The following is a 14,398-nucleotide window of genomic DNA, read 5'->3' as shown; positions in this document are numbered from 1 at the left end:
CATCATCTGTATGTTCCTGTAATCAATAGAAACACACTTGATGTACGTTGGAGGCTCCCAGTAAGCGATGCCTTCTTCATCCAAGATGCATCTTCGAAGGATCAGCCCTGGAAGATGAATGAAACAAATATGGGAGTGAGGACAGATGAAAAGCCAAGAATTCATGGGGGTCAGTCTTTTGTCATGGGGAGGAAGTCATGGGACAAGAGGACACGGCTTCAGGTTGTGCCAGGGAAGGTCTGGAATGGGTATTAGGGAAAATTTCTTCACTGAAAGGATGGTCAAGCATTGGAACAAGCTGCCCAGAGAAGAGGTGGAATCACCACCCATAGAAGTGTTCAAAACACGTGTAAATGTGGCACTTGAGGACACAGTTTAGTGGTGGGCCTGAAAGTTCTGGGTTAATGGTTGGACCTGAGGATCTTAAGAGATCTTTTCCAGCCTTCATGATTCTATAGAGATCACCCAGAACTGGTCAATGCATCCATTCAGACCCAGCTACCAGCACAAAGGGCATCAGAGGCACCTGAAGATGCCTGAACAACCCGTGCAAGCCTGGTAGGTGGGACTATCTTTATTTCCTTCTCCTGCATTTTATTATGGCAGGGCAGCAGAAGCAACTGGGCAGGAAAACAAAAACAAACGAATTGGACATGGCTAGTCAGGGTGAAGGGAAAATTTCTTCTCCTGCCCTGGATGGCAGCATTTTTCCTGGCTCGGGAAGCCCCACGAGCCTCCCCAGCTGGTTTGGTCTGGTACTTGCAGCTAAAGCAGGGCTTGTGCTGCCCACGCAGCCTGGAAGGGAATAAACACCCGACAGCACCAGTTTTGCAACAGCTGAAACTCTCTGAAATCTGCTTCCAGTCCTCCCCCAGGCTTTCCCTCAGCTCCAATCCACAGAGGGGTTTGCAGTGATAATCACATGCCTTGTGATGCGGAGGAACAGACATATCGGAGAGGAGGAAAGGGAGAGGGATCACCCTGTCCCAGCCACCATGATGCCATTTGGAGTCTCTGAGGATCAGGTTTGCTGGGTTTGAAATCCCACTGCCACTGCCAAATGATTCAGTGACCTTTCCATGGATACAGCCCTCCTAGGACAGCATTGGGGATGACACTGACTGTGCCAGGCAGAGTCAAAGAGATCTGTCTGTATCCAATCCTCTCCCTCAAACCAAATAAAACCTTTACATTAATTATTGACACTGCTGTCCCTATTTGTGTTCCTGCCTGGCAGTGAGGAACATCCAGCTGAGGACAAATCCCACCACCAGCCTGATGTCCTGGAGCCTTCTCTGCACTGCCTTCCACTCCTTAGGGAACACATGGCCACAACAGGTACCTGGATGCCCAGATCCTTTCACTTCACACCACCACAGTCAGACCATCAACTTGAGCACCCAAAGAAATGTTTAGAGAGGTGCTGAGGTTTCTAAGTGTAAATGGACAACAGAATTCAGATTTCCTGCTCTCATACAGCAGCTCCTTTTATGGGCACTGGAGAGAAATACATCACCCAAATCTAGAGGACTCTAACAAAGCCCCGCCTGCTTTGCAAAGTTATGTGTAGATAATGGAGGGAACATATCCCAGTATTCCTTAATTTCAAACGTGTCCCAGGACCAGGCAGTGGGTGGATGGAAACCACCTCAGATTGTCCAGTAACAACTGTTTTTGCTTAACAGTGAAAACAAAAACCCAGACAGAGTTAATTTAGCCCTGGACAAAGGGAGGGAAGTCCATGTGCTTGTCCTGTCCTCCCACAACCAGGTTCTCCTCTCCTAGGATGCAAAGGATGAAGGATCCCCTGAGGGAGGGCCACCTTCCCACCATGCAGTCACCCTTACCAGTGGCATTGCGGGGACACCGGACGGCTGCAGCATCCCCGGCTGGCGTCTCTTTCCAAACCACAGGGCCAAGACTCTCCTCATCACAGATTTCGTGGGGCTCTGCCAGGAGAGAAAAACTCCATTGGTAAAACTCCCTCTTCAGCAAGGACACGGGAAAGGGAGTGGAAGGAAGAAATATGGGAGCATGGTCTGGCAGCCAGGAGGCCTGGAGCTGCACTCCCAGCTCTGCAGCTCCTCGGTCCCTCACAAAGTCACTTCACCTCTCCAGAATTTGCTCTGCCCATCTGAAAACTGGACATTCATCCATTCCAAGGATTAGCTCACTAAAATCCATGGGAAAGTCCACTCACATCCTTGCCTTGCCTTGTGGCAGCTCTTTCCAAGAAAACTGCTGTTGCTACCCTCTACTGAAGAGTTTTATTTCTTAACTTTTAATAGGCAGATCTTTTGTGGGTGAACTCCATGGCTCCAGAATCCACCTCTTCCATTCTTCAGGGTCACCACCTTCAGTGTTGGATGTATCTAAAATGAGGCCTGGCATGAGTCAGTGGAGTAAGAATGAAGGAAAGAACAAGTAAATGAAGAAACAAAATGGACACATCCCCTGGGTGGTCTTCATTCTGCCTGCTTCTGTCTTGTGCACAAAAGGGAAAAGATCTGAGCCCCAACAAGTTGTAATTGCATCAGCAGCTCATTTCCGAACACTGCTGCAGAGCCCAGGAGCCTGCAGAAATGTGTTTTGAGACATCCCAGAAAAAAAATCATTGGAAGGAGGGTTTTGGATGCTTCTGTCTGTGGGTGGAGCTGAGTTGGTCTGAGAGTTGGTGGGATCTGGGAGAAAAACATTCACCACAGGAGATCTTTGTGCTGAGAAACTCATTATTTACAACATGTAAAGCAGAGGGAGCCATGAGGATGGTGTTAAAGCTATTTGTCACTCCTGAGGGAGGGGAGGAGAAAAAACTTGATTTAATAGTTTTTGATTACAGTTTTTATCCATTGTGCATGTAAGAATACCCATAAATAGGAAGCTGAATTTGTGCCTGCAGCTGGTCAGGACATGTCCCTCTGCTGCTCTGGGACTACCCAGGGACCAGCCTGGCTGTGAGGAAGGCTCAAACCTTAAATTATGGGCGTGGCAAGTCCTGCTTCTTTGAAGAACCCCTACAAGACCCAACAAGCTGCCTGCACCTCACTGCTCCTGCAGGCAGGCTCCAGGACTGTGTGGTTTCAGCCCCAGCTGCAGTTCAAAGATTGATCCCTCCCCAGTAGATGCTGGGAATGGATAAGCTGCACTCTCTGCTTGGAAACCGATGCTCCTTCCCCTGGTTTAAAGTTCCCGTATGAGTAATCGCGGTTGTGATGGAACCCCCGAGGGCAAGAAGGACTCCAGCAGTGCCCTGCACGTAGGCAGGACTCACCCCTGTGCCAGCAGCTCGTGGCCTCTGTAGATAAGCCAGAGCAGGGGTGGAAAAGAGGCAGATTCATTTCCAGCCTGCTGACATGGAGCTGTGGGGCAGGGCGATTGAATCACCCAGTTGTGACAGCACTTGGTCACCTACAGAGCCTGTCCCAGAGCAGGGAGGGAATTCCAGACTCCTGTCCCCTGGACCAGTGCTTTGACCACGGTCACAGATTGTCCCATGGTTCACAGGAGGGTTCTGGGGTGTGGAAGCTTCCAGCACCCTCGGTTACACAGCAGCAGAGCACACCATAAAGCAGAGTGGGAGACTGTTCACATCTCTCCTCCCCTTTCTCCCCCACTGGCCTGTCAAAACTTCCTGGTCTCGTCACCCCTGCAGTGTCCCTGGGGACCGCTGAGGGATGCTGTGGATCAGAGATGCTCTTTAAAAATACACTGATTGGACTTGTCTTGCCAGTGAGCACAGGAGCAATTCCCAGGCCAGGAGAGAATCATTTCATCCTTTCCTTTTTTCTTCTTTTTTTCTTTTTGATGTTGCTTCACAACAAAATCTCTTTTACCAGAGTAACCTATTTGCACTGGGAGATTTTAATAACTAACCCAATTAAATTCAATTCTTCTGCTCAAATCAAATCACACCAGCATTTGATACTTTCTGGAGAACAAATTGAGCGGGTTTATTTTTAGCCTCTGATGTTTCCCCACCTTTTCCTTCCCTTTCAAATTAACAACTGCAGCGAGACCCTTCTGGCTGTGAACCCTGGCAGGCCCCAGTGCCTGAGACTTGCCTTTTCCTTGTGAGCACTGCACAGGCATCAACCCCTGCAGAAAGAGAAGAAAAGATCGGGCTTGTTCTGCCAGGGCCCCAGCTGGCACACACTGAAGCTGAACTAAATCTGCCTCACTCTGTAGACACCACCAGACAACCCGGTGCTAAGATTTTCTGTGGCGAGAGAGAGCTTTGTGGCAGAGTTAGAAGAGATTCTCACACGCTGCTGCTAATTGAGAGGCACAGCTTGTAAGGAGAGGTGATGCCTTTTATTAGAGCGTAGCTGGAAAGAGTGGCGAGGCTGTCACACAGCCTCTTTCTCTGCCATCTCTGAGCTGAACGTGCTGGAACTTCCATGCTGAAGCTCTTTGGCTTTCATCTCTTTGTCTTCAGCGCTTTGTGAGGGAGTCTGAGGGGTCAGCTTGGCCTCCACGTGGCAGATCTGCCCCCAGGTACTCCTGCATCAGAACTGCTGCCTCCTGTCCTTTTGGGAGACTCCCCTTTCCAGTAGGAATGCCGGGATGCTGCCGTGAGAATCTCTCCTATCTCTTACTGAGCTGCTCTGACAATTATTTACCCTTTCAATCAAAGCTCATGGCCTGTTACGATCGATGCGATCTGACTGCCAACATCACAGATTGATTCCCCACCAGCATTTTCACCGGGCCCTTCAACTCAGACTGAGGAAGAAAGCAAAAATGGTGCACAGGCCTTTATTTTTGTGTCTCTGTAGTCTGAGAGGCAGACAGATGCATTCCCACTTGGAAGTGTTTGCTCCTGCTTATCTTTCACATCCAAACCCAGGTTTTCATCTGCCCTACAGCTCACTCACTCTCCATTCAGCTTTTGCACTCTGCAAAAGGAGGGTGAGATTTGGGTAAAGCTCTGACAGATGCAGACACAGCTTTTTTTTTTTTTTTGATTTCCAGAGGTAAAGGATGGGAAACCACTGCAGCATCTTCTACTCATGGACTTGAGACTGATATCAGTTTTTGCTACCAAACAGTTTATCTTTTCCTCCTGTAACTCTATGGCAATGAAAACATGAAAACCACCAAGGCAAGACTGGTGGGATTCATCAAATATTTACTGAAACCAACACAGTTGCACTGGATTCTGCAACAGTTAAATCAAGACCCTGTATCTTGTGGGTCATGGGTAGGATTTTATTAGATTATAACCTTTTGTGGCATTCACATCTCTGACACAGGACATGGGAACCATTCCCCAAATCCAAAAATCCAAAATCCCCCTCATTCAAAGGAAAGCACGAGGGCTCTGAGGTACATACCAGGACACTTTCTGTCATTGCACTGCTTGTACTCCTCCTTGGGACCCTGGCAAGTCTCTCCACCAAAGAAGGGGCCATAGCACACCCGGTCACGTCTCTGAGTGCCACCTCCACACGTGGCGGTGCAGCTGCCCCACACTCCCCAGGCCTGCCACTTCCCATCCACTGGAAACAAAAGAAAAAAAAGGAGAGAAACAGCCTGTTAGGGCCCAAACATCATCTGCAACAGAAGGAGTCAAGGTCCCAAGGTGAGCAGAGGAACAAAGGGTGAGTAGGGCAGGGTTTGGTAGGAAGGGAGGTCTCCTGCCTTGGATCTTTGTTTGATCTTCAACTGACATTAAATCAGAGTGTCCCCATTCCCATCCCATCAGTCCTTTAATAGTCCGAGGGTGTTTTTGTGTTTTTCCTCAGCACCTCCATGCTCTGCAAAAGCAGCCCTATCTCTTTTCTCGGGCTGAGATTTTGGGGTTGTGCTCCTGAACACTCTTCCCATGGGCTGAGATTCAACCTGGCAGCCACATCTGCCAGGCCAATTCCATATCTGGAGTTCGTTTGGGATGTACAATGCATGTGTGAAAATAGCCCTTCCCAGAGAAAGTCTGGCTCAGGGATTTAGAGAGACTAGCAGAGCCCTTGGGCAAAAAACCCATGAAGAAACACCAAATAAACCTCTCTCCAGCTGTTTGCATTGCACTGATGCTCATGTACCTTGGAAAGAGGTTTGGGATGTTGTCTCATTCCATTGTGTCTTCTCCCAACATCTTTCCAGATTCAGTGGAAATGTGACTTCTTTTACATTAACAATGACATTTATCAAAATGCTGCTTCTTTTACGTTAGCAATTGCATTTATCAAAGCACCATAAAAATGTTGATTAGCCCTCACAACAAGCCTGCTGTACCTCTGCTGTACCACAACTACTCGGTGACAGAACTAGGGCAAGGCCTAAGTCTGCTCTTTACTATTTGGGCTTTAATTCTGAGTTACCACATCATCTTGGGTTGAATAATTCCTTTTGGGATGGTGGGAGATCCACATCTTCTCCATGAAGTTGACAAAAATTACCGAAGAAAAGGGGCAGCACCAGATTACGGTGCTTTATTTAGTGACATTTTGTGCAGTGGAAGGTATGACCTGAGTTGCTTTGACAGACAACTCTGAAATCAGTGGGACGTGGTCATCTGAAAAAGAGTTCTGAAGCCCCTTTTTGTCTTAGAAGATCTCCATAAGTTGCAAAGAAGAAATGAGATACCCAAAACATCAAAACCTACTCGAGACCATGTAGGAAAATCCAATACCTGTGTTAAATACTGCAGATAATGGTGCTACCAGAGAGTAAAGGGATTCCCTGAGGAAATAGGTAGACCAGGATGAATTCCAGTAGGAATTATTATTATTATTATTATTATTATTACTACTACTATTATTATTACTGTTGTTATTGTTATTACTATTGTTTTCTGTCATTATTATTATTTTAAGTCATCGATGAGTAAAGTAAGTGACAAGTCTTACACAGACATGAAAAAGGATTTGTTGTGCCTGAGGTTTAAAGCTGAGATACAGTGGAGGATTCCCTGTTTGCTTCAGATATAACTGGGAATGTTGAAATGGCAGGAGGAGAGGAACAAAACAAAAAGAGGAGGGAAGCTGAAGCCCTGTGGAGGCAAGGGAAGGGTTTCATTGATATTTTCTTTGGATTTTTTTAAGCTTATGCTGGAAAGCTGAAATCTAAGGTTAGAAAGACACGTTCCCCGTGGGCAATCACTCACCTCTCTGGGGTCTCTTGACCCAGACTGACTTTGCCAGTGCTGGATTTTGGCTGGCATGGTCTGTTGGAATGATCCAAACCTCCTTTTTACTGCGCTGAAAAGGGCGCAAGTCTTCCCCAAAGAAACATTTTACTGGGACTGCAGGGGAAGTTGGCTCAAGAGAAAGAAAAAGTCATTGGTCACCAACCTGGGCACTGGCGCAGGAAGCAGTCCCGGGTCTCCACCCAGTGTCCCTGGCACTCAGCTCCGCCGTAGGAGGGCCCATTGCACTCCCGCGTCCGCTGCTGGGTCCCGTTGGAGCAGGAAGCGGAGCATGAGCTCCAGCTCGACCACTCGTTCCAGTTGCCGTCCACTGAGTGGCCCAAAGAAAGAAAACGAGCGGAATGTGAAAATCTTTCCCTCTGGAAGGAGCCACGTGGCGAGAGCCTCTGGCCTTTGCCTACCAGGGACTAAGGTGGGAAGGACAAGGAGTCACAGAGCTTGAGAGAGGGGACAGAGCATCAAAAAAAGTTTGGACAGCAGTAGCAACAGGGATTTTTGGGATCCTCTGCAGCCTCCGACAGTCCCACAGGATGCAAGTGCAGTAACATTTCAGTTTTTATGTTCCACACTCTACATAACACCATAAAAGTTGAAATTACTGATATTGCACATTCCAACATGAAAGTCCAAACTAATAACATTGCTAAACACAACATAACATCACACCAGAGGACGTGGCTCATGCTCTCACTGAACACTTTGAAGGGATCAGTACATTACCGTGACATTTCCCATTTGGGGCCATCAGCACTTTTTTAAGGAACCCATTTTTCAGCAAAGCAGTGCATGAATCTGCAGAGCGTGTATTTTCTCAAGCGTGCAAATGCTCTGTTTTTCATTAAAGCACACCCAGAAACTCGAATCACAGTGTTATTCACAGGAATCCACCATTCCTGCTGGCTGGGAAATGTGGGAGCAAAGGTGTGCTCCAACAGAAGACCAGGAGCAGGGTGAGTGTGTGTGGTCAATGTACTTCTCTCACAGCTGAATTAACTCTGACAGGCTGGAGATGTTTCTACCCAGCAGTGTCTTTGATAATTAAGTAGAGGAAAAAGGGACAAGGGAGGTTATGATAGGAACAGGGTTGGAGAGAAATAGGAATACATCTTTTATCATGGTATGGAGTGAGGCAATCCCAAGTGTGGCAGTTACACCCTAATTGGTCCCTGATCAACAGATCCATCACCCAGTCTGCTCTTCCTGGAGCATTTTTCTCATTAACAGTGGTCATCATGCTCTGTTTAGATCGAATTAGCTGCTAGATCTCACTTGGGAAAAACAACCTGGGTCCCTGAAAAGTCTGAATTCTGGCTCAAATCACATTGCAGCTTTTTTTTTTTTTTTTTTTTTGCCTTTGTTTGTCTGTCCAAGAAAAATAAATGCCAACTGGTCCCCCATGTAATCTGCAAGGGATTGATCAGTCCTGTGTAATCCTCATTGCAGTTGAGCAGCTTTTTGTTTACATACTCTGTAAAAAAAATGTTAAAAACATCGAAATGAGCAACTGTTAACTCAAAGGGGATCACAAGGTATGCAAAATCAGGACGGTATAAGGGTACCTCCAAAAGGTGCATGTTTTTAACAATCCAGAAGTTTATGGTTTTATTGTGCATAAATTCATGGCTTTGTGCCAGTGCCTATCAGTCCCAAAGAGGGGAAATGAAAAACGTGGTGTTTGACAGGTGGTTGTTTTCTGGAAATGATCCAAAACTCTGCCAAATAAATGCTATCAGGTACAAATTAGCGTGGCTTTTCTGACTGAAGGTTATGCTGTTAAGTTTCCATGAACTGATCATAAAATCATGGAATCACAGGGTGGTTTGGGTTGCAAAGGTAAAGATCATTTAATTCTAATTCCCTGTCACGGGCAGGGACACTTGCACTATCCCAGGTTTCTCCAAGCCCTGTCCAACCTGGCCTGGAACACTTCTAGGGATGTATTCACAACTTCTCTGGGCATCCTGTGCCAGGGCCCCACCACCTTCACAGGGAAGAATTTCTTCCTAATAATGATGGCATCCATCCTTCATTAACATTCCCATGTGTTGGAAAAGTACAATTGCATTTCCCACATTAAATTTGACATTTACCCAAAAAACTGCATTTACCAAAAAAAAGTTGAATTTTTTCAACACCCTCCCTGCTGCTGGTGACTGGCAACTTATCAGAAGTGCAGTCATTTGGAGGTAGGAAAATGAAACATCCAAATCCATAATTTGGTTGTTTGTTGAGGAATTTAGAACAGGTAATTTCCTTGTATTTATTCACAGGCTGTAATTTCAGAAATGTTTTGAAAAAAGGAGAAACAAAGGTGGCTGTGTTTTCCCTCCAGCCACTTGCACTGATGCAAAGATGTCTCTTGGTCGAGATGCTGAGGGTTCTCATCACAGCCACAGCCAAGGACAGTTTGGTGCCACGATTACACCACAGTGGGGTCTATCAAAAATGTTCATTTTCTGGTGGAGCCCGTGAGGAGACAGGCATTGTCTTCCTCCTTTTTCCTCTTCCAAGGACTTGGGGCTCAGCCTGCGGCACCCACAGCTCCTGAAGAACAAAGGCGCTGTTGTCTCTGCAGCAGAGCATTTTTATCAGCTGTAGTGATAAATCCTCGGAGCAGGGTGGTAATGAACACTCGGAGTGTCTGGGGTGTCAAACACCCATTGTTGTGCTTCAATGGTTCCCCCAACGCCGCTCTCATTTGGCGCTGCCAAGCTGCTGATTGCCTTTGTGGCACTAATTGGAGCTGAAGCCTTGCAGTTGGGCTGCTTGTCTTTTTCACCACTGTTTCGGTCGTGCATTTATTTGTATTTAAATTAATTATGGATCAATGTTAACTCAGGGTATGCTTTATTACCCAAGCAATGCCAGCTCTGACTTCTTAAATTTGTCTTTTTATGACAGAGTCAATTTGGTGTCTGGGAGGTTCTTATTCCAAGTAGCGTATTCTGGATAGTGGCCAAATATCCAAGGATAGTTACTTGGAGTGAAAACTCGATGGGAAATGCCAGGAGGCTTCTCACTGTTTTCACAAAGTTCTCATCCCTCCCACAATCCCTCTCCTCCTCCGGGGACATAATAATGTCTCATAATGATTCTCATTAAGCTGGAAAAATGTCAGTTGACTTTATCCAGGGATAGGGAGGGAGTTTTGGGGAGCTCCCTTGTGTACAGATTGTGTTCCCCAGGACACCCAGAGTTAAGTTAAGGGGGCCAATTAACCCAGGGCCTATCAGAGGAAAGAAGCCTCTGGAGCATAAGTGGATTTCCAGGTGGTAAAAGTAATTCCATCTTGAGGTTCTTTCTGATGTTTCAAAGCAAAATCAAGGAGAGGCATTTGGAAGTACTGAAGAGTATTAAATTTGGCATGGAAGGCTGTCAGGAGTCTCTTAGTCCATCTCACCACCCAGATCAGGATCAGCCACAGAGAAAACTTGCATATATATTGAATTAATGCACAGACAAGTAAAACTATTAATTAATTCCAGCATAATGAACCCAGTCAGGCAAAATAACTTTAAACCATTCAATGGGGAGAGCAGGTGAGAACCTTAAGATGGTCTTGGAAATATCAGTGATAGCCAGGTCCAACCCATGTAAGGTGCCCTCTGCAAGAGATCACACAGGGCAAACCTGAACCTGAGACATCTCTGAGCTGAACAACCCCAGAAAGCACCTCTGGGTTGCTTCTTCACTGAGTCCTTTCCTCAGGATCCTCCTTGCGGTAGTTCTGAATTTCATTGGAGTCATCTATGGGCCTTAAGGGCATCTGAGCTGGGGAGACCTGCTGGAGGGGAGGTTTCAGATCTGTCACTGTCCCTACCTGGGCAGAGAGCGATGTTGCAGAACTTGGTTTGCTTCTCCGGGCCCTCACAGGGGTTCCCACCAAACTGGGGGGGTTTGCAGGTGCGGGTCCGATCCCTGTAGCCTCTCCCACAAGTGGAAGAGCACAGGCTCCATGGAGACCACTCGTCCCAGGTGCCATGCACTGCAAGAGAAGCAGAAGAAGTGATTTTTCTTTTTCAGAGGAGGTCTGAGGAAGTGAGGGAGCCCACAGGGCACAGCTTCTTCCCACCCGGAACGAGCAGTGTGTGGGAAGTTGGAGAACAACCCAAAATGTGCAAGAGGAACATCAAGTAATTTTTATGCTTTGATATTGACACGAAGTGCCTGCTGCTTTCCAGTCTTTGAAATAAACCACAATGTACTTCTAGTTGACCTTAATTTTTCAGATTTTGAGCCAACATGGCATTTTTTAAGCAAAAAATGGATTTAGCTAGAAAGAAATAAAACCCCACTACCCTTAGGGAAGCATCATCACCATCATTTTATTGCTTCTTGCCCTTTTTTCTCTCCCTCCCAACATTTTCTCATTGAATCCTCAAAGACTACAGTATTTTAAGGCTTTCAGGAAAGATGTAGTCTGTCTACTGATTACTCTCATAGGTCAGTGACACCTCAGAGGCAAAGCTAGGGAGACTCCAAAGAGTAAAATGGAATGGGCAATATCCTCCAAGATTGCTCAAGCCATCTCTGGTAGCTCCTGGAATTAGACATCTAATCGATTTTAATCTAACCTAATTAGCCTTCTAATCTATATTAATCTATTAATCTATTAATCTAATCTAATCTGGCCAAGTTATTTATGGAATTGTAGTCACTGTAATCTCCAGAGGCCAAATGTTATAAGAATGCACTGATCTCTCTTAAGGGACTTCATCCCTTCCAGTTTTACCAGAGAAGCTAACAACAAATCAGTAATTGTTTAGGAAAAGAAGAAACCCAAAAAAGCCAGGGACTTTTCCAGTCCTTCATCAGTTGCTAACAGTGACTGATGCCCAGTGTCAGGAAAGGGGGTTCAAAACTAATTCTCACCAGGCATCTTGAATGATAAGAGATAAGCAGATGAGGAAATACAGGAAAGAACATGGATGGTGATTTCTCCACAGATGGTGGTTCCACCATCATAGAATTTTTTCTGAACAATGTTATTGCTCATCAGGAGAAATGAATAATACACCAAGTTTAACAGCATAACTCTTCAAAATAATCATAGAAACAAGGAATAGTTTAGGTTGGAAGGGACCTCAAATATCATTTAGTTCCTGCCACGGGCAGGTTCACCTTCCACTATCCCAGGTTGCTCCAAACCCTGTCCAGCCTGGCCTTGGACACTTCCAGGGATGGGGCAGCCAAAGCTTCTCTGGGCAGCCTGTGCCAGGGCCTCCCCACCCTCACAGGGAAAGATTTTTTCCTAATATCCACTCTAAACCTACTCTCATTCAGTTTGAAGCCATTCTCCTTTATCTTGTCATTCCACGCTCTTGTAAAAAATCCCTCTCCATCTTTCTTGTAGGCTCCAGGCTCCCCAGAATGTCCTTTTTCATCAAAATTATTCCCAACCTGGAAACACCCCAAAGGGCACCTGCCTGCAGGCGTACTGATTTCATGGACTTTAGATGGTATGGAATTGTCCACACCATGCAAAGCAGGTGCCCATCTCGTGGTGCTTGGTCTAGCAAGAGTTTCTGTATGAGGCCTTAAGGCATAAAGAGAAGGAACAAGGAACAAAAACCATCTCATTGCAAGAATTACAGAATCCCAGAATGGTTTGGAATGGAAGGGAACTGAAAGGTCATCTAATTCCAACTGCTTTCCACTAGACCAGGTTGCTCCAAGCCCCGTCCAAGATGGTCTTGGACACTTCCAGGGATGGGCAGCCACAAATTCTCTGGGCAGCCCGTGACAGGCCCTTCCAGAAATATCCCAGTGGAGATACCACAGGCGGCCAATGTCCCGCCCCTGCTGCCCACCAATACCTGGGCACACGGCAGAGTTGTTGCACTGCCTCTGCTCCCGGAGAGGGCCGCTGCACTGGGTGCTGTAGGAAGACGAAACGCAGAACCTGGTCCTGGTCTGCCAGCCCTCCCCGCAGGTGGTTGAGCACACACTCCATGGGGACCACTCCTCTGCTGCAGGGTCACCTGTGGGGGTTGGAGCAGAAGGTGAGGATGTGGCATCCTTGGATCTCCAGGGATCTTCAGGGATGAAATTTCCAAGTTACGCTTGGCCAGCTGTGAGATCTGTGAGGCTGCAATGTGTCCTACAGGTGGGGTGACAAGATGGGTGGGAGGGTGTGAGGGCATTGGGGAGAAAATGTGAGAGCTGAGAATGGGCTAAAGAGTTTTTTTTGGGTGCTCTGTAGAGCTGTAATATACACACGCATACGAAAAAAATATCGGAAGGATGCTGTGGAAGCATCAGGGCACTGGGAAGAGCAAACTCCACCACTGAAGGTGGTGTAGCCACTCCAGAACCTTATGAGATGGGATACGGCACCTCCTCACAGAGACTGTACTAACAAGGTTTAGACAGATAAATGCATCCATAAATTGTTCAGTTTTAAGGATTCAACCCCTTCTTTTGCTTTCTCACACCACCTGCCAAGGCAGATTGGCAGAGGAGGAGCTGACAAAGTAGAAGGTGATGGTGCCTAAGAAGGGTCAGCTGATGAAATCCCACAAAGTTTTCTCAGTATCTCCTTTACCTGTGGAGATCTGCTGTGAGCATGTGACACAGAACAAGGCTGACTCTTCCAGAGCATCATCACACAATCTATCAACTGCTTATCTGATGGGGCAGCATTGGAAAAGCAGCTAAAAATATCCCATTGATGGGAGTGAAAAGCACTGAGATGTATTCCCTTTGGGGAATACAACAACCCCAGCTGGGGCTGTTCCAGCAGCCACAACCTCCAAATAAGTCACCCTAAGTGGGAAATGAGCAAGGAAAGGATGATTTTCCATTAGTTTTCATAGGCAATATTCTACCCCTTGAAAAAATGCTTTTCTTCCCCACATGAAAATAAAAATCTGGCTATGTTCCACTTAATTAAGGCATGCATTGTTTGGGTTTCCAGATTTTTCATGGGTCGCTAACAATTACACATAATAAACCTGGAATGTTACACTTGGTATGTATAGAACACAGGCATATGGCAAAAAATAAGCACCAGCATAACAGAGGGGCAACTCCTTCTTGTGACAAATTCTTCAAAACCTCAGACTGCCCCGTGTCTCATCCCAAACAGATGCATTTGTCAGACTGTGGGTGGTAAGAAGTATCATGGCACTGGGTGGAATAGGTAAATACGATGCCAAGGGTCATCCAGCCTGGCAGCCAGCACTTGGATGTGCTATCCCACACCACCACCCCATTCCCAAAAAAAGCTGGGCAGAGGATGCCATATGAAAT

General features: G+C 46.5%; 1 protein-coding gene across 12 annotated transcripts in view; it reads right to left on the bottom strand.

Moving 5' to 3' along the window:
* The window catches only part of ADGRB1 (adhesion G protein-coupled receptor B1), a 283,514-nt gene that overhangs the window by 133,269 nt on the left and 135,847 nt on the right, over positions 1-14,398 (bottom strand). For 11 of the 12 annotated variants that reach the window (XM_032134553.1, XM_032134548.1, XM_032134575.1 and 8 more), the window contains 6 exons: positions 12,964-13,128; positions 10,968-11,132; positions 7,293-7,466; positions 5,334-5,498; positions 1,848-1,949; positions 1-107 (listed from right to left, as the gene is read on the bottom strand). In XM_032134553.1, the coding sequence (XP_031990444.1) occupies positions 1-107; positions 1,848-1,949; positions 5,334-5,498; positions 7,293-7,466; positions 10,968-11,132; positions 12,964-13,128 (878 nt within the window). The remainder of the gene's footprint in view (positions 108-1,847; positions 1,950-5,333; positions 5,499-7,292; positions 7,467-10,967; positions 11,133-12,963; positions 13,129-14,398) is intronic. The other variant, XM_032134567.1, reaches the window with a different exon arrangement.

The sequence above is a fragment of the Corvus moneduloides genome, chromosome 1 (assembly GCF_009650955.1).
Source record: "Corvus moneduloides isolate bCorMon1 chromosome 1, bCorMon1.pri, whole genome shotgun sequence".
In the NCBI taxonomy this organism is placed as follows: Eukaryota; Metazoa; Chordata; class Aves; order Passeriformes; family Corvidae; genus Corvus; species Corvus moneduloides.
This window is presented reverse-complemented; position numbering and strand designations above follow the sequence as displayed.